At 44.6% G+C, this 22932-nt stretch overlaps 1 protein-coding gene across 1 annotated transcript in view; it reads left to right on the top strand.

Annotated features, from left to right (window-relative positions):
• LOC311136899 (alpha-1,3-mannosyl-glycoprotein 4-beta-N-acetylglucosaminyltransferase C-like) overlaps positions 1–9738 on the top strand; it is a gene marked incomplete at its 3' end in the record, with an annotated part of 110945 nt that extends 101207 nt beyond the window's left edge. Inside the window, exons 2-4 of the mRNA XM_084171213.1 lie at positions 6966–7117; positions 8198–8339; positions 8582–9738. Of these exons, the coding sequence (XP_084027339.1) occupies positions 6989–7117; positions 8198–8339; positions 8582–9738 (1428 nt within the window). The 5' untranslated portion in view covers positions 6966–6988. The remainder of the gene's footprint in view (positions 1–6965; positions 7118–8197; positions 8340–8581) is intronic.
• Positions 9739–22932: the final 13194 nt, after the last annotated feature.

Below are 22932 nucleotides of genomic sequence, written 5' to 3'. Positions count from 1 at the left end.
GCTACCCGGACTATTTGCACTGCCCCCCCACCCCCACCCCCACCCCACACCCCACCTTTTTATGCTGCACCTACTCTGTTAATTATTTATGCATAGTCACTTTAACTCTACCCACATGTACATTTTACTTCAACTACCTCAACTAGCCGGTGCCCCCGTACATTGACTCTGCACCGGTACCCCCCTGTATATATAGCCTCCCTATTGTTATTTTATTTTATTTCTGCTCTTTTTTTCTCAACACTTTTTTGTTGTTGTTTTTATTTTACTTTTTTATAAAATAATAAATGCACTGTTGGTTAAGAGCTGTAAGTAAGCATTTCACTGTAATGTCTGCACCTGTTGTATTTGGCGCATGTGGACAATAAAATCTGATTTGATTTGATTTGATGAAGACCAAGGAGCTCTCCAAACCGGTCAGGTACAAAGTTGTGGAGAAGTACAGATCAGGGTTGGGTTATATAAAAAAAATCCTAAACTTTGAACATTCCACGGAGCACCATTAAATCTATTATTAAACAAATTGTCACGATCGTCGGGAACAGAGGACCAATGCGCAGCGTTAGTTGCAAACATATTTTATTTCTATAATGAATGCACGAACAAAACAACAAAACGAAAACGTGACGTCCTCGGTCTAACACAACCGACACGGAAACAAACCAAACGGAACAAGATCCCACAAACACTATGGGAAAACAGACTGTTTAAATATGGTTCCCAATCAGAGACAACCAGCCACAGCTGACACTCGTTGCCTCTGATTGAGAACCACACTGGCCAACATAGAAATACAACTACTAGAACGGACGCAACGAGCACAAAACATAAAGAACACTCACACCCTGGCTCAATATACCAGCGTCCCCAGAGCCAGGGCGTGACAGTACCCCCCCCCCCCCCAAAGGCGCGGACTCCGACCGCGCCAACAGAACACCACAGGGGAGGGACCGGGTGGGCACTCCGCCTTGGCGGCGGATCCGGCTCTGGGCATGATCCCCACTCCCTCTCTAACCCCCCACAGTACCCCTGGTCCGGTCTGGCCCTGCTGGCCAGAGCTGGACTGAACACTGGTGGAGCGGATTGCTCTAGCTCCGACGTGGAGCAGCTGACCGGTACCGGACCAGGCACCGGTGGAACAGGCACGGGCTGTGCCGGACTGACGACGCACACCACTGGCTTGGTGTGGGGAGCAGGAACAGGCCGAGCCGGGCTGACGAAGCGCACCACTGACTTGGTGCGGAGAGCAGGAATGGACCGGGCCGGGCTGGCGACGCGCACCATAGGCTTGGTGCGGGGAGCAGGAACAGGCCGGACCGGGCTGGCGACGCACACCATAGGCTTGGTGCGGGGAGCAGGAACAGGCCGGACCGGGCTGGCGACGCGCACCATAGGCTTGGTGCGGGAAGCAGGAACAGGCCGGACCGGGCTGGCGACGCGCACCATAGGCTTGGTGCGGGGAGCAGGAACAGGCCGGGCCGGGCTGGCGACGCGCACCATAGGCTTGTTGCGGGGAGCAGGAACAGGCCGGGCCGGGCTGGCGACGCGCACCATAGGCTTGGTGCGGGGAGCAGGAACAGGCCGGGCCGGGCTGGCGACGCGCACCATAGGCTTGGTGCGGGGAGCAGGAACAGGCCGGACCGGGCTGGCGACGCGCACCACAGGCTCGATGCGGGGAGCAGGAACAGGCCGGGCCGGGCTGGCGACGCGCACCACAGGCTCGATGCGAGGAACAGGAACAGGCCGGACCGTACTGGGGACACACACCACTGGCCCCATGCGGGGATCAGGAACGGGCCGGACCGGACTGGTAACACACCCCAGTACCTCTCGCCGTGCCTCTACACTTTCCTTCCCCTTTAATACCAGTGGCCCCCGTAACCTGGCGGCCTCCTCTGCCAACCCGCTGGACCGCTCTATCGCGGCCTCCTGCTGCCCCGACGTCCACGTCGTGAGCCCCCCCGTAAAAAAATTCTGGGTGTCTCTCCTCCCCGTGGACCAGGCCTCCCTAGTTCTCGCCAGACTCTCACCCCACTGCTCCAAAGTCCAACCATTCTGCTCTTCACTTGGCTTGGCCCAGTCGAGACTCTTAATCCACTGCTCCATAGTCCAACCTCTCTGCTCTTCACTTGGCTGGGCCCAGTCGAGACTCCTACTCAACTGATCCCAGGTCCATCCTCTCTCCTCTTCACGCTGCTTGGTCCTATCTTGGTGGGATCTTCTGTCACGATCGTCGGGAACAGAGGACCAATGCGCAGCGTTAGTTGCAAACATATTTTATTTCTATAATGAATGCACGAACAAAACAACAAAACGAAAACGTGACGTCCTCGGTCTAACACAACCGACACGGAAACAAACTGTTTAAATATGGTTCCCAATCAGAGACAACCAGCCACAGCTGACACTCGTTGCCTCTGATTGAGAACCACACTGGCCAACATAGAAATACAACTACTAGAACGGACGCAACGAGCACAAAACATAAAGAACACTCACACCCTGGCTCAATATACCTGCGTCCCCAGAGCCAGGGCGTGACACAAATGGAAAGAATATGGCACCACAACAAACCTGCCAAGAGAGGGCCGCCCACCAAACCTCACGGACCAGGCAAGGAGGGCATTAATCAGAGAGGCAACAAAGAGACCAAAGATAACCCTGAAGGAGCTTCAAAGCTCCACAGTGGAGATTGGAGTATCTATCCATAGGACCACTTTAAGCCGTACACTATACAGAGCTGGGCTTTATGGAAGAGTGGCCAGAAAAAAGCCATTGCTTAAATAAAAAAAGAAGCAAACACGTTTGGTGTATGCCAAAAGGCATGTGGGAGACTCCCCAAACATATGGAAGAAGGTACTCTGGTCAGATGAGACAAAAATTGAGCTTTTTGGCATTCAAGGAAAACGCTATGTCTGGCGCAAACCCAACGCCTCTCATCACCCCGAGAACACCATCCCCACAGTGGAGCATGGTGGTGGCAGCATCATGCTGTGGGGATGTTTTTCATCAGCAGGGACTGGGAAATTCAGAATTGAAGGAATGATGGATGGCGCTAAATACAGGGAAATTCTTGTGGGAAACCTGTTTCAGTTTTCCAGAGATGTGAGACTCGGACGGAGGTTCACCTTCCAGCAGGACAATGACCCTAAGCATGCTGCTAAAGCAACACTTGAGTGGTTTAAGGGGAAACATTTAAATGTCTTGGAATGGCCTAGTCAAAGCCCAGACCTCAATCCAATTGAGAATCTGTGGTATGACTTAAAGATTGCTGTACACCAGCGGAACCCATCCAATTTGAAGGAGCTGGAGCAGTTTCGCCTTGAAGAATGGGCAAAAATCCCAGTGGCTAGATGTGCCAAGCTTATAGAGACATACCCCAAGAGACTTGCAGCTGTAATTGCTGCAAAAGGTGGCTCTACAAAGTATTGACTTTGGGGGGAGTGAACAGTTATGCACGCTCAAGTTCAGTTTTTTTGTCTTATTTCTTGTTTGTTTCACAATAAAAAAATATTTTGTCAGCTAGCTAGCTAATAGTACACTTTAACTTGGGGTCTTTTGTTTAGACATGTAGCTAACTAGATAGCTAAAGAAAGAACCATAATCCCAATCCATAGAGTACTAGCAATAGAAGAAAAAAAACGATTGTCATAGCTAGCTAAAGTTAACCAAATAGGTTAAATGTTAGCTAGTCAACATTAGGCTATAACTAGCAATGCAAATGGCTTTCTGAGATAATGGGCTCCCGAGTGGCGCAGCAGTCTAAGGCACTGCATCTCAGTGCTAGAGGCATCACTAGAGAACCTGGTTTGATTCCAGGCTGTGATTGGGAGTCCCATAGGGTGGCGCACAATTGGCCCAGCGTTGTCCGGGTTTGGCTGGGGTAGGCCGTCATTGTAAATAAGAATTTATTCTTAACTGACTTGCCTAGTTAAATAATGGTTAAATAAAAAATATATATTACTACACAAGTCATACATGTAATGTTAGCGAGCCAGCTCGCTAACAGTATGCTTTAACTTGGGGTCTTTTGATTAGACATGTTGCTAGCTAGATAGCTAAAGAATGAATAATAATCCCAATCCATAGAGTACTAGCAACACAAACCGATTGTCATAGCTAGCTGAAGTTAACCAAATAGGTTCAATGTTAGCTAGTTAACATTAGGCTATAACTAGCAATGCAAATGGCTTTCCAAGATAATATTACTACACAGATCATACATGTAATGTTAGCTAGCCAGCCACCTAACGATAGCTAGCTAGCTAACAGTAATTTTTAACTTGCAATAAAAACAACTTTCTGACAAAATTAGAAATGTATAATATCTGAAACTGTAGCTAGACTATTATCTGTATACATGGATGAATGCTTCACGGCAGCCTGCAACCCCTTTTTATTAAATAAGACGTCCTGTGTTGTTTCCGTTTTGTTTGTACAGCTTGCTTGGCCCGTTGTGTCAAGTCACTCTGGTTCACACTGACCGTGTGCAATGCCATAAGAATCATCAGATCTTTCTCCCTCTCTGTCATGGATGCCATGGTTTCCTGAAAAAACTGCAGTAGAAATGATTATCTACACATAACGAGCAGCTCATTTTATAGACAGAAGATGCTACATGGCAGACCAATCCGAAACTCATCTCTCGGCATGTCCAGCCCATTCATTATCTCAGCCAATCATGGCTAGCGGGAAGGTTCCTGTCTTTTTCTGTGGCTAATTCAACTAGGCTCGTAATTTAACAACTTTATTCGTATTTACAGATGGCATACAAGTTTGTTATTAAGGCACATGAAAGTTAAAATGTTCCAGAAGGCAATTTCTGCCAAAATAATGTATTTTAATTTTAAAAAAAATTAAGGTTCAAATGCCTCTCCTGTGAAGTCGTGACTTGCGAAATACGCCTAGTTTCTTGAAACGAGTCATATATATATTTTTTTCTCTCCCCATTTGTCATTTGCTTACTTTCCCTTAACATAGTTTTATAAAAAAAAGAATGAAAGAGGCTTCACAATGGTTGCCAGTATCACATTTTGCTGTGTTTTACCCCCTTTTTCGATCTTGTCTCATCGCTGCAACTCCCCAATGGGCTCGGGAGAGTACTGCGTCCTCCAAAACACAACCCGCCAAACCACGCACACGCTTAACCCAGAAGCACCAATGTGTCAGAGGAAACACTGTTCAACTGATGATCTAAGTCAGCCTGCAGGCACCCGGCCTGCCACAAGGAGTTTCTAGAGCGTGATGAGCCAAGTAAAGCCCCCCTTGGCCAAACCCTCCCCTACCTGGACGACGCTGGGCCAATTGTGCACCGCCCTATGGGTCTCCCGGTCACAGCTGGTTGTGAAACAGCCTGGGATTGAACCCGGGTCTGAAGTGACAGCTCAACAGCGATGCAGTGCCTTAGACCGCTGTGCCACTCGGGAGGCCCCTGTGGCTGTTGGTTTTTGATAGGAAGAGATGAGAGATGAGATTATACAGGAGCTGCGTTATCAGGTTGTGGTGTGGAGTCCACTGTGCTGCAGAGCAGTGGAAGTCTCAGTCAGCACTGCAGCTTTTTGGCTTATGTCAGTCATCTACACTACAGAGGTACCTTTGGAGGGGCCTAATGATCAGTCATGTTCTCATGCTAGGCCACATCAGCTACAAACTGCCCACTCTGTGGCCCCTTTATCTACCAGGGTCGGCCAGCCCTGCAGTAAACTGTACTGACAGAGTTCAGATATTGAATGGGAATACAACAGCATGAGGGGTAGAGAGAGAGAGAGAGAGAGAGAGAGAGAGAGAGAGAGAGAGAGAGAGAGAGAGAGAGAGAGAGAGAGAGAGAGAGAGAGAGAGAGAGAGAGAGAGAGAGAGAGAGAGAGAGAGAGAGAGAGAGAGAGAGAGAGAGAGAGAGAGAGAGAGAGAGACTTGTTTGGCTCAAGATTATATTATTAATAGAAGTCTTGGCCACTAACTAATTGATTAGTTAGTAACTACCTAACTGGTTGGCAGGTAGCCTAGCGGTTAAGAGTGTTGGGCCAGCAACTGAAAGTTTGCTGGTTTGAATCCCCAAGCCGTCTAGGTGATAAATCTGTTGATGTGCCCCTGAGCAAGGCACTTTACCCTAGTTGCTTTGGATAAGAGAGTCAGGTAAATAATTAATTTACTGTTGGCAGGTGTTTCTTGATGCTGCCTTCATAATTCATATGACTAGAATGATGGTCCCATCAATTCCTATTATTTTGTTCAATCCCTCTTCTATTTTATATTTCCCTTTTTTATATACCTTCACAGTTGGCTTTTACAGGACATGTGGAGATATACCAATGCTGCAATGAAAGGAGAGTTTTCTGCTCTGTAAACCATAATTATGCAAAAGTGAAAAAGCATCAACAGCGTCTAATTACGCACAACCATTACCACTGATGATTTAATAAATAGCCTACAAAGAGACAGGATGTGTGTGTAGATCCGGAACATAGAGGTATTGACCAGCCCTTTTCCCAGGTGAGGCAGGCTCCCGGTGCTCAATGTGTGTGTGGCTATTGAACTAAGCTTAGAGCTAGTTTGTAATCCATTAAGCATCTATGGGGCTTTGTAGCAGTAGCAGAAAAGAGTTTGCTGATGCTCAACTGTGGTCTAGAAATTATAATTGTGTATTTATTTGTGTGTCAATCTTTGTATTCTTTGATCTACCTCTCGTGTTACTCATTGTATTCCACTAGAATACTTGTATGTAAAATTTTTGCCAGTACCATGTTATTTTGAAAATAGCATTTTCCCTCTATGCACTATGATCAGGAAGAGTGGAACTAATCTGATTTCAGTACAAGGTGTATGCTTAAAAGAACAGTAAATGATTCGTAAACACTCCATCTGATGGCAGTCTGTAGGCCAACCCAGTCTCATGAACTATATGTTCCCATCTCAACATTTTGCTACACAGCCTGCTAATGTACCTTTCCTCATGTGTTTCCCTGCAGATCCCAGTGAGAGTGTCTCCATCATGAGGCTGGTGTGGAAGTCCCTGGACAAGATGAGGTGTTTCCGTAAACGCTCCACCATCCCCTTCCTGGGGGTCCTGATCACATGTCTACTCTTCCTCAATCTGTACATTGAGGATGGATATGTGCTGGTGAGTCTTTATCTACGGCATCCAGATTAGGACGTTTTGTCTGAATGCTGACAAATTCCTTAAATGGATGCCATATCATTCACTTAAACGGGCAATCCGCAATTGAAACAATAACAAAGTGCAACCTCCGCCCCTGTTTTGGGAAAAAGCTGAGGGATGGGGCTGGAGCAATGTAACCACTCTCAAATTCATTGATAGAGCTATGGATGCAACGTCTCACCATCCAAAAGTATATTTTGAACCATGTTTTGAGGGTATATAGTGTTTGTTTACATTGGAGTAAAAGAGGCTTATATTTTTGGTTCTGATGGGGTACGACAGTTAAACTAGGTTAATGATAAGCCATTAATAGGTTATATTATTTAAGAATCAATGGGTACATATCATTAATTTATAAGTCCAAAAATGTATGTAGCAACTGCCGATTGCCCCTTTAAGTCATCCAATCTCAAATAAATGGAGGAGACAGGCACCATCTAAAAATATTGAATTAGATGGTGCCTATCTTTCACATACATTTGGAATTGAGAAATGCAGATTTCCACTACTAATGGCATAGTATAGAATCCACATTAGTCTACTTTTTAGGTATGAAAACATTGACTGAATTGGATTTTGGGGTGTATTAGCCTCGTGTACCACCCTCCTCTCCTTAAATCAAACAGCATCATTTTCATCCAAGAGTTCACTCTTGTATTTAACCATGTTGTCCCTTTTATAATTGCTTGTTTTCAAAAAGGCAACATATTAAAATGTTCTCAATGTGGACCCAGAGCCAAATGATTTATTTCTTATTCATGATTCTATCAAATCTTGGTGATCATAACACATTATCTGTATTTGTTATTTAAATTATTGAGGAGTTGTGCATATTTTCAATGATCTGGTGCTCTCACGAAGTACATTCCCATGGCAATGTAAAAAGCCTCAATGGTTTTAGAAATTTGAGAAATGTTCCAAGGAGATGACTTGACTTTGCTGTGTTGGTCTGTAGCTCAGATGAGATGAGACCTTGGTTTGTTTGGCATTCACAATGTGAAGTTGTCTCGTCTGATCTGTTGTCTTTGCTCTGTGTTGTAGGAGGAGGATAAAAGACAACTGAGAGAAACATCAATGCATCCTTCAAACTCTGAGAAATATGTTCACACCTTTAGAGATCTCACAAATGGAACCATAAACGTCACATATCGTTACCTTGCTGGGACCCCTTTGCCTCGAAAGAGTGAGTGTAGAATAGGATTTAGCATAGCATGTAGTGTGTCATTAATTGGCTGTCATTGAAAACTGTTTTATTAACTATGTCAAATTAGACAAGATAAATAATTTGTTAAATACAATTATTAATCATGCATTTTTGGGTTCTAAAATTAGATGTCAGAGATTATATATTTTCTTTGATCATCATGCAAGTGATGAATTTTTTAAGTATTATTTTAATGTACAGTGAAATGTTTGTGTTTACAGAATATCTAACCATTGGGTTGTCGTCCGTCAAAAGAAAAAGAGGGAATTACCTCATGGAGACGATCAAATCCATTTTTGACCAGTCCAGTTATGAGGAACTGAAAGAGATTGTGGTTGTGGTCCATCTGGCAGACTTTGACCTGGCCTGGTGTGAAAACCTGGTGCAGGACATCTCCAGGAAGTTTGCCCACCACATCATCGCTGGGCATCTCTTGGTGATCCATGCCCCTGAGGAGTATTATCCATCACTGAATGGGCTGAAAAGGAACTACAATGACCCAGATGACAGGGTACGCTTCCGCTCCAAGCAGAACGTGGACTACGCCTTCCTCCTCAACTTCTGCACCAACCTCTCTGATTTTTACATGATGCTGGAGGACGATGTGCTCTGCTCACGGAACTTCCTGACATCCCTGAAGAAGGTGGTCACCTCCAGGGAAGGCTCCTACTGGGTGATGCTGGAGTTCTCCAAGCTTGGCTACATAGGGAAGCTCTACCACTCAAGAGACCTTCCGCGCCTGGCCCACTTCCTGCTCATGTTCTACCAGGAGATGCCCTGTGATTGGCTCCTTATTCACTTCCGGGGCCTGCTGGCCCAGAAAGATGTGATCCGTTTCAAGCCCTCTCTATTCCAGCACATGGGCTACTACTCATCATATAAGGGAGCAGAGAACAAGTTGAAGGATGATGACTTTGAAGAGGACTCTATTGACGTCCCTGACAACCCTCCTGCCACCCTATACACAAACATTCATGTATTTGAAAACTATGACGCCACCAAGGCTTATAGCAGTGTGGATGAATACTTTTGGGGGAAACCTCCCTCTACCGGAGACTTCTTTGTCATAGTTTTTAACAAATCAACTAAAATAAGCAAAATCAAAATCTTGACAGGAACAGATGATCGTCAGAATGATATCCTGCACCATGGAGCTCTGGAAGTAGGAGAGAAGCTGGTGGGGACAAAGAGAGGAAGGCAGTGTTCTTCCTACATCACATTAGGGGAGTTTAAAAATGGCCACATTGAGGTCCAAGACGTGGACCACAAGATTGCCTTTGCCATTGAGTGTGTTCGTATTGTGGTGACTGCCAGTCAGAAAGAATGGCTGATTATTAGGAGTATAAGCTTGTGGACTACACAACCACCCAGTCAATGAGGACAATAAAAAAAGCTGTCATCATAGGCAACAGTTGGTTTACTAATTCATTTGACAATGTATTTATTTATTTACGTATGAATGTATTTATTGTTGCATGTGTATATTTATTTAATTATTTATTTACACATTTATTTATTTCATTTTATAATATTTGTATTTATATTTTGATCTACAAATCAATCTAGAGTTTTTATATTTGAAAGTATACTTTATTGCATTTTACAATTATGGAAATCATCACAATCCATGTTTTTAATGATTGTCTGACTGACCACTTTTATGGATGTGACCCGTTTTTATGGGTGTGAGATTATGGGGAAGATCTGTTAGCTATTATACTCATGTTGTACATCTTATTGTTATTTATGTTTCTCAGTGTCTTTACACATTGAAAGTAGCCTCTAGGTCCTCTGGACTTGAACAGTGTTGAATAAGAAATAACACACCTGCAGACAAGTATAGCCTTAGGAACATAGCATTGCAAATAGCCCCATTCAACCCTTTCCGACGTTATCGTCATCCTTTACATCTTACCCTACAAGCATTATGATGGTCATTATGTCTGTGAATATCCATTGTGTCCATTCAATCCCTCCTATTGAGGCTGGCTTGGTGTTGGAGCGATCTCTGCTACAGTATTTCCCTGGCACTGTATGTTCCATCAGAGCCGCTGACGGGAGAACAATGTTTGTTTTCACCCATCTTCTCTAACATCTCAGATTGGATCGCACAGTAAGGAATGGGGTGGAACTGATATTCTAAAACTATGTATCACCTCAGCACAATTTTACCCCAATAAATGGGTCTGTGTTAGGCGCGCTCTCTGCTCTCTACACCAGTAAACAACAACACCCCTGGAGCTAGGGTCTCAAGTAAATTCACTCTCTTTCCCCAATGATGTGCTCTCAGGCACTAAAGTATCTTCTCTTAAGAATGTTTCTGTAATATAGAAACAAATACACATTATTTACTCTGTGTGGTACCCATGGGCCATGGTATACTAAAATCAAATCACATTTTATTTGTCACATGCTTCGTAGACAACAGGTGTGACTAACAATAAAACATTTACTTACAGGTCCATTTCCAACAATGCAGAGTTAAAGATAAGATATACAGTATCTCACAAAAGTGAGTACACCCCTCACATTTTTGTAAATATTTGAGTATATCTTTTCATGTGATAACACTGAAGAAAGTAGTGAGAACTTGTATAACAGTGTAAATTTGCTGTCACAACACACAGCCATTAATGTCTAAACCGCTGGCAACAAAAGTGAGTACACCCCTAAGTGAAAATATCCAAATTGGGCCCAAAGTGTCAATATTTTGTGTGGCCAACATCATTTTCCAGCACTGCCTTAACCCTCTTGGGCATGGAGTTCACCAGAGCTTCACAGGTTGCCACTGGAGTCCTCTTCCTCTCCTCCATGACGACATCACGTAGCTGGTGGATGTTAGAGACCTTGCACTCCTCCACCTTCCATTTGAGGATGCCCCACAGATGCTCAATAGGGTTTAGGTCTGGAGATATGCTTGGCCAGTCCATCACCTTTACCCTCAGCTTCTTTAGCAAGGCAGTGGTCGTCTTGGAGGTGTGTTTGGGGTCGTTATCATGTTGGAATACTGCCCTGCGGCCCAGTCTCCGAAGGGAGGGGATCATGCTCTGCTTCAGTATGTCACAGTACATGTTGGCATTCATGGTTCCCTCAATGAACTGTAGCTCCCCAGTGCCGGCAGCACTCATGCAGCCCCAGACCATGACACTCCCACCACCATGCTTGACTAGGCAAGACACACTTGTCTTTGTACTCCTCACCTGGTTGCCGCCACACACGCTTGACACCATCTGAACCAAATAAGGTTATCTTGGTCTCATCAGACCACAGGACAAGGTTCCAGTAATCCATGTCCTTAGTCTGCTTGTCTTCAGCAAACTGTTTGCGGGCTTTCTTGTGCATCATCTTTAGAAGAGGCTTCCTTCTGGGACGACAGCCATGCAGACCAATTTGATGCAGTGTGCAGCGTATGGTCTGAGCACTGACAGGCTGACCACCCACCCTTTCAACCTCTGCAGCAATGCTGGCAGCACTCATATGTCTATTTCCCAAAGACAACCTCTGGATATGACGCTGAGCACGTGCATTCAACTTCTTTGGTCGACCATGGCGAGGCCTGTTCTGAGTGGAACCTGTCGTGTTAAACCGCTGTATGGTCTTGGCCACCGTGCTGCAGCTCAGTTCCAGGGTCTTGGCAATCTTTTTAAAGCCCAGGCCATCTTTATGTAGAGCAACAATTCTTTTTTTCAGATCCTCAGAGAGTTCTTTGCCATGAGGTGCCATGTTGAACTTCCAGTGACCAGTATGAGGGAGTGTGAGAGCGATGACACCAAATTAAACACACCTGCTCCCCATTCACACCTGAGACCTTGTAACACTAATGAGTCACATGACACCGGGGAGGGAAAATGGCTAATTGGGCCCAATTTGGACATTTTCACTTAGGGGTGTACTCACTTTTGTTGCCAGCAGTTTAATTTACTCTGTTATACAAGCTGTACACTCACTACTTTACATTGTAGCAAAGTGTCATTTCTTCAGTGTTGTCACATGAAAAGATATACTCAAATATTTACAAAAATGTGAGGGGTGTACTCACTTTTGTGAGATACTGTATATATTTTTTTATAAAATAGAAATAGTGACACGAGGAATAAATACACAGTGAGTAACGAATACAAATAAAGAGTAAAAATAACATCACTATATATAGGGAGTAGAAAATAACATGGCTATATACAGGGAGTACCAGAACCGAGCCGATGTGCAGGGATACGAGGTAATTGAGGTAACTATGTACTGTACATATACAGTGCCTTTGGAAAGTATTCAGACCCCTTGATTTTTTCCACATTTTGTTAGGTTACAGCCTTATTCAAAAAAAAAAGTATAGTTATTTTTCTTCATCAATCTACACACAATACCCCAATAATGACAAAGCAAAAACAGGTTTTTAGAAATGTTTGCTAATTTATTAAAAATAAAACATAGAAATAGCACATTTACATAAGTATTCAGACCCTTTACTGAGTACTTTGTTGAAGCACCTTTGGCAGCAATTACAGCCTCGAGTCTTCTTGGGTATGACGCTACAAGCTTGGCACACCTGTATTTGGGGAGTTTCTGCCATTCTTCTCTGCAAATCCTCTCAAGCTCTGTCAGGTTGGATGGGAGCATTGCTGCACAGCTATTTTCAGATCTCTCCAGAGATGTTTGATCGGGTTCAAGTCCGGGCTCTGGCTGGACCACTCAAGGACATTCAGAGACTTGTCCCGAAGCCACTCCTGCGTTGTCTTGGCTGTGTGCTTAGGGTCGTTGTCCTGTTGGAAGGTGAACCTTCGCCCCAGTCTGAGGTCCTGAGCGCTCTGGAGCAGGTTTTCATCAAGGATCTCTCTGTACTTTGCTCCGTTCATCTTTGCCTCGATCCTGACTAGTCTCCCAGTCCCTGCTGCTGAAAAACACCCCCACAGCATGATGCTGCCACCACCATGCTTCACCGTAGGGATGGTGCCAGGTTTCCTCCAGATGTGATCCTTGGCATTCAGGCCAAAGAGTTGAATATTGGTTTCATCAAATCAAATCAAATCGAATTTTATTGGCCACATGCGCCGAATACAACAGGTGCAGACATTACAGTGAAATGCTTACTTACAGCCTTTAACCAACAGTGCATTTATTTTTAATAAAAAAGTAAAATTAAACAACAACAAAAAAGTGTTGAGAAAAAAAGAGCAGAAGTAAAATACAGTAGGGAGGCTATATATACAGGGGGGTAGAATCTTGTTTCTCATGTTCCGAGAGTCTTTAGGTGCCTTTTGGCAAACTCCAAGCAGGCTGTCGTGCCTTTTACTGAGGAGTGGCTTCCGTCTGGCCACTCTACCATAAAGGCCTGATTGGTGGAGTGCTGCAGAAATGGTTGTCCTTCTAGAAGGTTCTCCCATCTCCACAGAGGAACTCTAAAGACATTAACATTTACATTTTAGTCATTTAGCAGACGCTCTTATCCAGAGTGACTTACAGTTTAGTGAGTGCATACATTTTTCATACTGGCCCCCCGTGGGAATCGAACCCACAACCCTGGCGTTGCAAGTGCCATGCTCTACCAACTGAGCTACAGGAGGACATAAAAAATATAAATAAAATAAAATAATAATAAAGCTCTGTCAGAGTGACCATCGGGTTCTTGGTCACCTCCATGACCAAGGCCCTTCTCCCCCGATTGCTCAGTTTGGCCGGGCGGCCAGCTCTAGGAAGAGTCTTGGTGGTTCCAAACTTCTTCCATTTAAGAATGATGGCTTGGTTTTTGCTCTGACATGCACTGTCAACTGTGGGACCTTATATAGATAGGTGTGTGTCTTTCTAAATCATGTCCAGTCAATTGAATTTACCACAGGTGGACTCTAATCAAGTAGTAGAAATATCTCAAGGATGATCAATGGAAACAGGATGCACCTAACATCAATTTAGAGTCTCAAAGTGAAGGGTCTGTATACTTATGTAAATAAGGTATGTCTGTTTTTAACTTTTCATACATTTGCAAAAAAAAATTAAAAAACTGTTTTTGCTTTGTCATTATGGGATATTGTGTGTAGATTGCTGATGATTATTAATTTTTTAATCCATTTTTAGAACAAGGCTGTAATGTAAAAAAATGTGGAAAAAGTCAAGGCGTCTGAATACTTTCAGAAGGCACTGTAAGTAGGGGTAAAGTGACTAGGCAACAGGATAGAGAGGGAGAGAGAGCGTGTGGCGTCATTATGCTGCATGTGTATGCATCTTATGTTTGTGTGGGCGTACAGTGCCTTCAGAAAGTATTCATACCCCTTCACTCATCCCACAAATGTTGTTGTGTTACAGCCTGAATTCAAAATGGATTAAATAGATTTATTTCTCTCACCCATCTACACACACTACCCCATAATGACAAAGTGAAAACATGTTTTTATAAATTGTAGCAACTGTATTGAAAATGAAATACAGAAATGTCTAATTTACATAAGTATTCACACCATTGAGTCAATACTTTGTAGAAGCACCTTTGGCAACGTCTCTAAGAGCTTTCCACACTTGGATTGTGCAAAATTAGCCCATTATCCTTTTCTAAATTCTTCAAGCTCGGTCAAATTGGTTGATGATCATTGCAAGACAACCATTTTCAGGTCTTGCCATAGATTTCCAAGTAGATTTAAGTCAAAACTGTAACTCGGCCACTCAGGAACATTCACTGTGTTCTTGGTAAGCAACTCCAGTGTAGATTTGGCCTTGTGTTTTAGGTTATTGTTCTGCTGAAAGGTGAATTCATCTCCCAGTGTGTGGTGTAAAGCAGACTGAACCAGGTTTTCCTCTAGGATTTTGCCTGTGCTTAGCTCCATTCTGTTTCTTTTTTTATCCTGAAAAATCCCCAGTCCTTAAATGATTACAAGCATAGCCATAACATAATGCAGCCACCACTATATGGAGAATTGTACTCAATAATGTGTTGTATTGGAAATGCCCCAAACTTAACAATTTGTATTCAGGACAAATGTTTTATTGCTGTGCCACATTTTTGGCAGTATTACTTCAGGATGCATGTTTTAGAATATTTTTATTCTGTACCGGCTTCCTTCTTTTCAATCGCCAACACCATGACCAGCTGGCACAACTGGGGACAGCTATGGATGAGGTCCTCTGCGTTCTTCAACGTCTCGACATTCCCCGAGGGGCGTCACCTCCAACAAGCAGAGGATTTTCTACCACAAGTCGACCCAGCGATGCCTGTTTGTCCCTGCCGGACAAATATGACGGTTCTCCAGCCAAATGCTGTGGCTTCCTACTCCAGTGCTCCCTATATTTCACTCATCAGATGGGAGCCCCCACCACGGAGAGGTCCAAGGTTGCCACGGTTATTTCCCTGCTGACCGGACGGGCGTTGGAATGGGTTATGGCCATCTGGGAGTGGGAGCTGGGTTCCTATGAGGGGTTCATGGCTCTGTTCAGGGGGGTCTTCGACCATCCACCGGAGGGCAGAGAGGGGGGTGAGCACCTACTCCAACTACAGCAGGATGGCCAGACCGTGGTGGAGTACACGCTCACCTTTCGGACAGTGGCAGCATCCAGTGGATGGAATGAGCCGGCGCTCTGCACCCTATTCAGAAGAGGATTGCACAAAGAGGTCCAGACGGCGTTGGTGTGCCGAGACGACAATCTAACCTTGGACACACTCATCGCAATGGCCATCTGTCTGGATAACCTTCTTCGGGAGCGTCGGCAACCCCTTCACCTCTCTTCCTCCTTCGTTGACCGTTCTGAGTCAGAGCCTGAACCCATGGAGGTAGGGGCCACACGTGGCTGAGCAACGCCGTCGGAGACAGTTGGGGCTCTGTCCCTATTTTGGCCAGGAGGGGCACCAGCTTAAACAGTATCCGGTATGTCCCAATCTGTAATTCACGAGAGCAGAGGCACTGCCCTGTGATCATCCATCTCCTGGGTTAGGCGTGAGTAATCCATCACTTTCCGCCACATTTTTTAAAATATTGATTTCACTAGCTGGCTGTCCCTCATCTATTGTTTCTACAGCTCTAGTGGATTCCGGTGCCGCTGGGAATTGTATTGACCAGGCCCTTGCCTTCTCCCTGCACATCACCTCATACCCGCTCTCCTCTCCGTTTCCGGTCCAAGCGTTGGATATGCAACCATTGGGATCCGGCACTATTACGCATGTCACAGCTCCACTCACCCTCACCGTGGGACCCAAGCACCAGGAAAGCCTTCACTTCCTCATCACCTCCACATCTGTGCACAAAGTCATCCTTGGCCTCCCGTGGCTCCAACTCCATAATCCCACCATCTCCTGGTCAGAGAGGAGGATTACCACCTGGGGATCAGGATGTCGGAGGACCTGCTTTTCTGCACCCTGTGGTTCCACGTCGGTGGAGGGCCCTGTGAGAGTCCGCCAGCCCATCAATCGGTCCGCCCGTATCGTTGGCCCCGGGTTTTGGGACGTAGATGTGGACATCCGCTAGGCTCTGGAGAGGGAACCCACTCCTGCCCTCTGGAGCGCATCTACATCCCCACAGGGGTCAGAGATCGGTTGCTGACCTGGGCACACATCCCTTGCCGCTGGACACCCAGGTATCACCCACACCGCTCAATCCCTTTCTGAGAAATACTGGTGGCCCACTTTAGCGCAGGAAGTTGCACACTATGTCAACTCATGTTCAGTATGTACTCAATCTAAATCTCCCCGGCACACTCCAGCAGGTAACTTCTTCACGTGCCTCAAAGACCCTGGTCTCATCTGTCCATTGATTTAGTCACTGATATCCCCTCCTCTGATGGTTTAACCACCATTTTGGTGGTTGTGGACAGATTCTCAAAATCATGCCGTTTCATCCCTCTCTCTGGTCTCCCTACCGCTCTCCAGGTCACTGAGGCACTGTTCCAGCAGGTCTTCCCGACACTATGGCCTTCCGGAGGATATAGTCTCCGATCGTGGCCCCCAATTCACATCACGTGTATGGAAGGCTTTCATGGAGAAGCTGGGATTCACGGTCAGCCTCACTTCCGGGTAACAGCCTCAATCTAACAGGCAGGTGGAGAGGATGAACCAGGAGCTTTGGAGGTTCATGAGCAGTTACTGCCAGGACCAGCAGTGGGAGTGGGCCCGACTCCTTCCTTGGGATGAATACAACCAGAATTCCTTGCGACACTCCTCCACCAGGCTGACTCCCTTCCCGTATGTTCTTGGTTATCAGCCGGCCCTGGCTCCGTGTATTCCGAGCCAGACCGAAGCTCCTGCGGTGGACGAGTGGTTCAGGCATGCAGAAGAGGTATGGAACGAAGCCCATGTGAGACTCCAGCGTGCCATCCGCCGTCAGAAAGAGCAGGCGGATCACCACCGCAGTGAGGCTCCCGTGTTCCATCCTGGTGATCGCATCTGTCACATCTACCTCTCTGGCGCTCGACGTCGCCGGTCTACTAACCACCGGTCCCGGCAACCCATCATTACGCTCACCTGGCAACCCTCATTACGCTCACCTGCACCCCATCATGAGGCACACCTGGACTCCATCACTAACCTGATTATTCCCCCTTTATCTAGCACTCCCTAGCATCACTCTTCAGGCAGTATTGGTTATGTTTCCTTGACAGACGTTTCTCTTGTTTTGTATCGTTCTACGTTCATTATTATTAAACTAACTGCACCTGCTTCCTGATTCCCTGCGTCAACTTTATACTGTCAATTAGGTTAGTATTGTGGAGTAACTACAATGTTGTTGATCCATCCTCAGTTTTCTCCTATCACAGCCATTAATCTCTGTAACTGTTTTAAAGTCACCATTGACCTCATTGTGAAATCCCTGAGAGGTTTCCTTCCTCTCCGGCAACTGAGTTCGGAAGGACACCTGTATCTTTTTAGTGACTGTGTATCACTACAACATCCAAAGTGTAATTAATAACTTCACCATGCTCAAAGGGATATTCATTGTCTGTTTGTTTTTAGTTTATTTACACATCTACCAATAGATTACTTTCTTTGCGAGGCATTGGAAAACATCCCTGGTCTTTGTGTTTGAATCTGTGTTTGAAATTCACTGCTCGACTGAGGGACCTTACAATTATTTGTATTTGGGTTACAGAGATGAGGTTGTAATTCAAAAATCATGTTAAACACTATTGCACACAGTGAGTCCATGCAACTTTTATGTGGATTGTTAAGCACATTTTTTCTCCTGAACGTATTTAGGCTTGCCATAACAAAGGGGTTGAGTACTTACTGACTCAAGACATTTCAGCTTTTCATTTTAATTTGTTAAAATTTCAAAACCATTCCACTTTCACATTATGGGGTATTGTGTGTGTGTGTGGGCCAGTGACAAATCCATTTTAAATTCAGACTGTAACACAAAATATGGAAAAGGTCAAGAGGTGTGAATACTTTCAGAAGGCACTGTAGTGTGTGTTGGGGTGTCAATGTAAGTATGTGTGGGTAGAGTCCAGTGTGTGTGCAGGAGAGTTAGTGCAAAAAAGGCTCAGTGCAGGTAGTCTGGGTAGCCATTTGATTACCTATTTAGCAGTCTTGTTTAGATTTCTTATGGCTTGTTGTTCAGGGTCCTGTTGGTTCCAGACTTGGTGCATTGGTACCGCTTGCCATGCGGTTACAGAGACAAAAGTCTGTGGCTTGGGTGGCTGGAGTCTTTGACCATTTTTTGGGCCTTCCTCTGACACCGCCTGGTAGAGGTCCTGGATGGCAGGGAGCTCGGCCCCAGTGATGTACTGAGCCGTACGCACTACCCTCTATAGTGCCTTGCCGTCGGATGCCAAGCAGTTGCCATACCAAGCGTTCATGCAGCCAGTCAAGATTCTCTTGATAGTTCATCTGTAGAACGTTTTGCGGGTCTGAGGGCCCATGCCTCAGCCTCCTGAGGGGGAAGAGGGGTTGTCATGCCCTGTTCACGACTGTGTTGGTTTGTTTAGATCTGTCTCATTGTCGTCGGTGATCAGGCCTACCACCGTATGTTGTCGGAAAACATAATGATGGTGTTTGAGTCGTACCCGGCCACGCAGTCTTGGATGAACAGGGAGTACAGGAGGGGACGGATGTGTTGTTGCCTACCCTCAACACCTGGGGGCAGCCCGTCAGGAAGTCCAGGATCCAGTTGCAGAGGGAGGTGTTCAGTCCCAGGGAATTTAGCTTAGTGATTACCTTCTACTATACTGTGTTGTTGAACGCTGAGCTTTAGTCAATGAACAGCATTCTCACGTAGGTGTTCCTTCTGTGGAAAGCAAAAGAGGTTGCGTCATCTGTGGATCTGTTGGGGAGGTATGTGAATTGGAGTGGGTCCAGGGTGTCTGGGATGATGTTGATGTGAGCCATTTTCAAAGCATTTCATAGCTTCAGATGTGTGTGCTTCGGGGCGATAGTTATTTAGACAGGTTACCTTAGTGATCTTGGGCACAAGGACATGGTGGCCTGCTTGAAACATGTAGGCATTACAGACTAGCTTAGGGAGAGGTTGAAAATGTCAGTGAAAACACTTGCCAGCTGGTTAGCGCATGCTCTGAGTACGTGTTCTGGTAATCCGTCTGGCCATGTGGCCTTGTGAATGTTAACCTTTTTAAAGATCTTACTCACATCGGCTACGGAGAGTGTGATCACGTAGTCGTCCGGAACAGCTGGTGCTCTCACGCATGGTTCAGTGTTTCAAAGTGAGCCCTGCCACATCCAACGAGCGTCAGCGCCAGTGTAGTAGGATTTGATCTTAGTCCTGTATTGATGCTTTGCCTGTTTGATGGTTCATTGGAGGGCGAAGCGGGATTTCTTATAAGCTCCCGGGTTAGTTTACCGGTCCTTGAAAGCGGCAGCTCTACCCTTCAGCTCAGTTTGGATGTTGCCTATAATCCATGGCTTCTGGTTGGGATATGTATGTACAGTCACTGTGGGGACGACGTCGTCGATGCAATTATTAATGAAGGCGGTGACAGATGTGGTAAACTCCTCAATGCCATCCTATGAATCCCGGAACATATTCCAGTCTGTGCTAGCAAAACAGTCCTCTAGCTTACTTTGTACTGGGTTTTGGTACAGTACATACAATTGGAAACCCAGCTACATTATCATAATACCTCTGGCAAGAACTTAAAGCCACAGGCTGTAAGATTTTCAGTATTATCAATGAATAATATATACCGTAATATATGTACAGAAAATTCTCCAATGAGATAAGGACAACTATCTTAGCTTATTAAAGCTGAAGAATCACCTTGTCCTCTCCCTTTCCACACAACTGTGTTCTGTTAGAATTCAAAGCTCTGTGAAAACATATGTTTTCATAATCGAGCGTAAAAAAATCTGTCAAATCTTAAAACAATTCAATAACGTGATGAATGTTTACAATGATACACACCAAGATTCTGTTGAAATACTAAATGTTCAAGGCAGGGGCAAGGTTTGAAAAATTGACAGCGTATTTATTAAATGCTTTGTTATGTTATACCCACTGTTCCATGTTCTCCCATTGGGTCTTGTTCAGAGTCACAGATTGAGTTTCTCCATTACAGAGAGTACACTAATACAGATTGTTTTGGGGGAAGCCATTCATCTATGACTCTGATCTATTCATAACAAGCTTCTGTGTGCCAAATCACCTTGAATAACAACCTATCATCACCTCTAGAACATGATTTCATTTTTGTCAAACATTTTATAACATGAGGCCCCAACCTCTTACAGTATGGCTTCTCTTTTTTGTGTCTGTCTTCCAATGGCGAGTGTACAAAGGTGCATGCATCTGAACACTAAGGTTTAAGTGGGTCATTGAATAATTTTATATTCCAGGATCTATAAACTTGTTGTCCAGCATCTGCAATTGAACTCAACTAAAAATGTACTTGGTTTGTGACTAGATGCTAACCAATACTACCTTACTTAAAACCGTTTCAATCTCACTTGTGCTATTTTGTTCAGTGGAGAGAATGTGTTGAAGTGTCGTTTTGGTGTAGTATTTTTTCCAACATTGTTTGTCAAACAGTACTGTATGTACATTATTGTAAAATTACATATATTTTTTTACATGTATCATTTAAAATGTTGTATTGTATATATATTGTATTTGAAATCTATTTCAATTAAACAAAATGAATGCCAATAATTTTGGGGGAATTGCAATGACTTTGGAAAAGTCTACCACTATTTTCCTTGGTATCAAAATGGGAAACATGTGAGAAATTGCACTGCACAAAATGATGAATTATGACATCATTGTCTGCATCAGTATAGGGCATGCATATGGTATTTGGTAAAAGAGAGATAGAGAGCTATTGAGAACAAGTAAACCTTGAATCAATACAGTATGTATTTTAATAATGTCTTTGCCTGAACATGTTACAGTATGTTTTGATATAGAAATGTTTACAAATAAATGTAGATCATACAATTTGGCTACCCTCGTCACAGTGTAAATAAAAAAAGCTAACTGGTGTGACATTTGCTGTTTCTTGAAAATTCCAGCAAGAGCAGGAATGCAACATGTTTGACTCAGATCTCGGAGTAGCCGAGAGCAAAATCCATACATTATTCATTTCAATATTAATGTGCTTTCTGCCTTTTTATTGCCTTTTTACTGCATACTTAATGTCTTAAATTTTTCTAACAGTGGTCTTTGTTTGGCGCACAGGGGAGATGATGTGCATTGCACCGTGCTTAAGACAGATGTCATAGACAACAGACATCAAGTAAAAGCATGGTTCTGAAAGTGAGCTGTGCAGTGTGAACTCAAAGCAGTGTCAGTTATGGGCAATATATGAAGTGTAGGAATGTGCATATACATATATATACATAGATTCAAGTTCCTCTTGATGCTGGTGAGCCTTCTGATTCCTCACACTGGGCTGGTTGGTTGGGAACAGACTTTTACAGGTCTTGAACTTTTCCTTCCAGACACAGACTAGATTCAGGCATTCGTTCTGCCCTGCCCATCTCTTTAAAGTGAACTGGATCCAAACGGGAGGTGAGTCTACACAGAAGCCAGTATATCTCGGAAACCATACCTATTGCAGATTATAGAAACCTGCCAGAGTGTCATGCCAAAACCAATACCCCATGCAATCATACCACCGGCAGTGTGTAAATAGAAGCACAACACCGCACCATCAGGTGATATGGATTGTATGGATTTCCTTGTTTACCTTTCAATCTGTTACACTTTCGGCTCCCGCATCTTTTACGAACTCACCTCTGTGATCATCACAGTGGATGCCAATTCCCCTCACATACAGTACTGTATAAGGTGGAGATGCCCAAGTATGATTCCAATAAAAATACCACATGATTCCATTCCAAGATGCAGCAAATTCCAAGAATAAACCATTTACTGGTTAGATTAGATACCGGTGGAGTATATTTTGGGTATATGTTGTACTGATGCACATCATATGCAATTGAATGTGCACATGTAACACAGTGAAGGGTTACATATACCTGAGTAGCATGGTAAAGGCGATGGCATGCACGTATGGAAGAGATGAAAGGAATAAGAAAAGTAGAGAGCAATGAACAGATAATTGAGTAAATAAGGGCCTTTAAAAGCATGTGCCTCAGGGAGAGGAGGAGAGAGGGAGAGGCAGAAGATGAGAAAACAGGGAACAGATG

This window comes from Coregonus lavaretus (genome assembly GCF_964263955.1).
Source record: "Coregonus lavaretus genome assembly, chromosome: 11".
NCBI classification, from domain to species: Eukaryota; Metazoa; Chordata; class Actinopteri; order Salmoniformes; family Salmonidae; genus Coregonus; species Coregonus lavaretus.
Note: the sequence above shows the minus strand (reverse complement) of the source record. Positions and strands in the feature narration are given on the sequence as shown.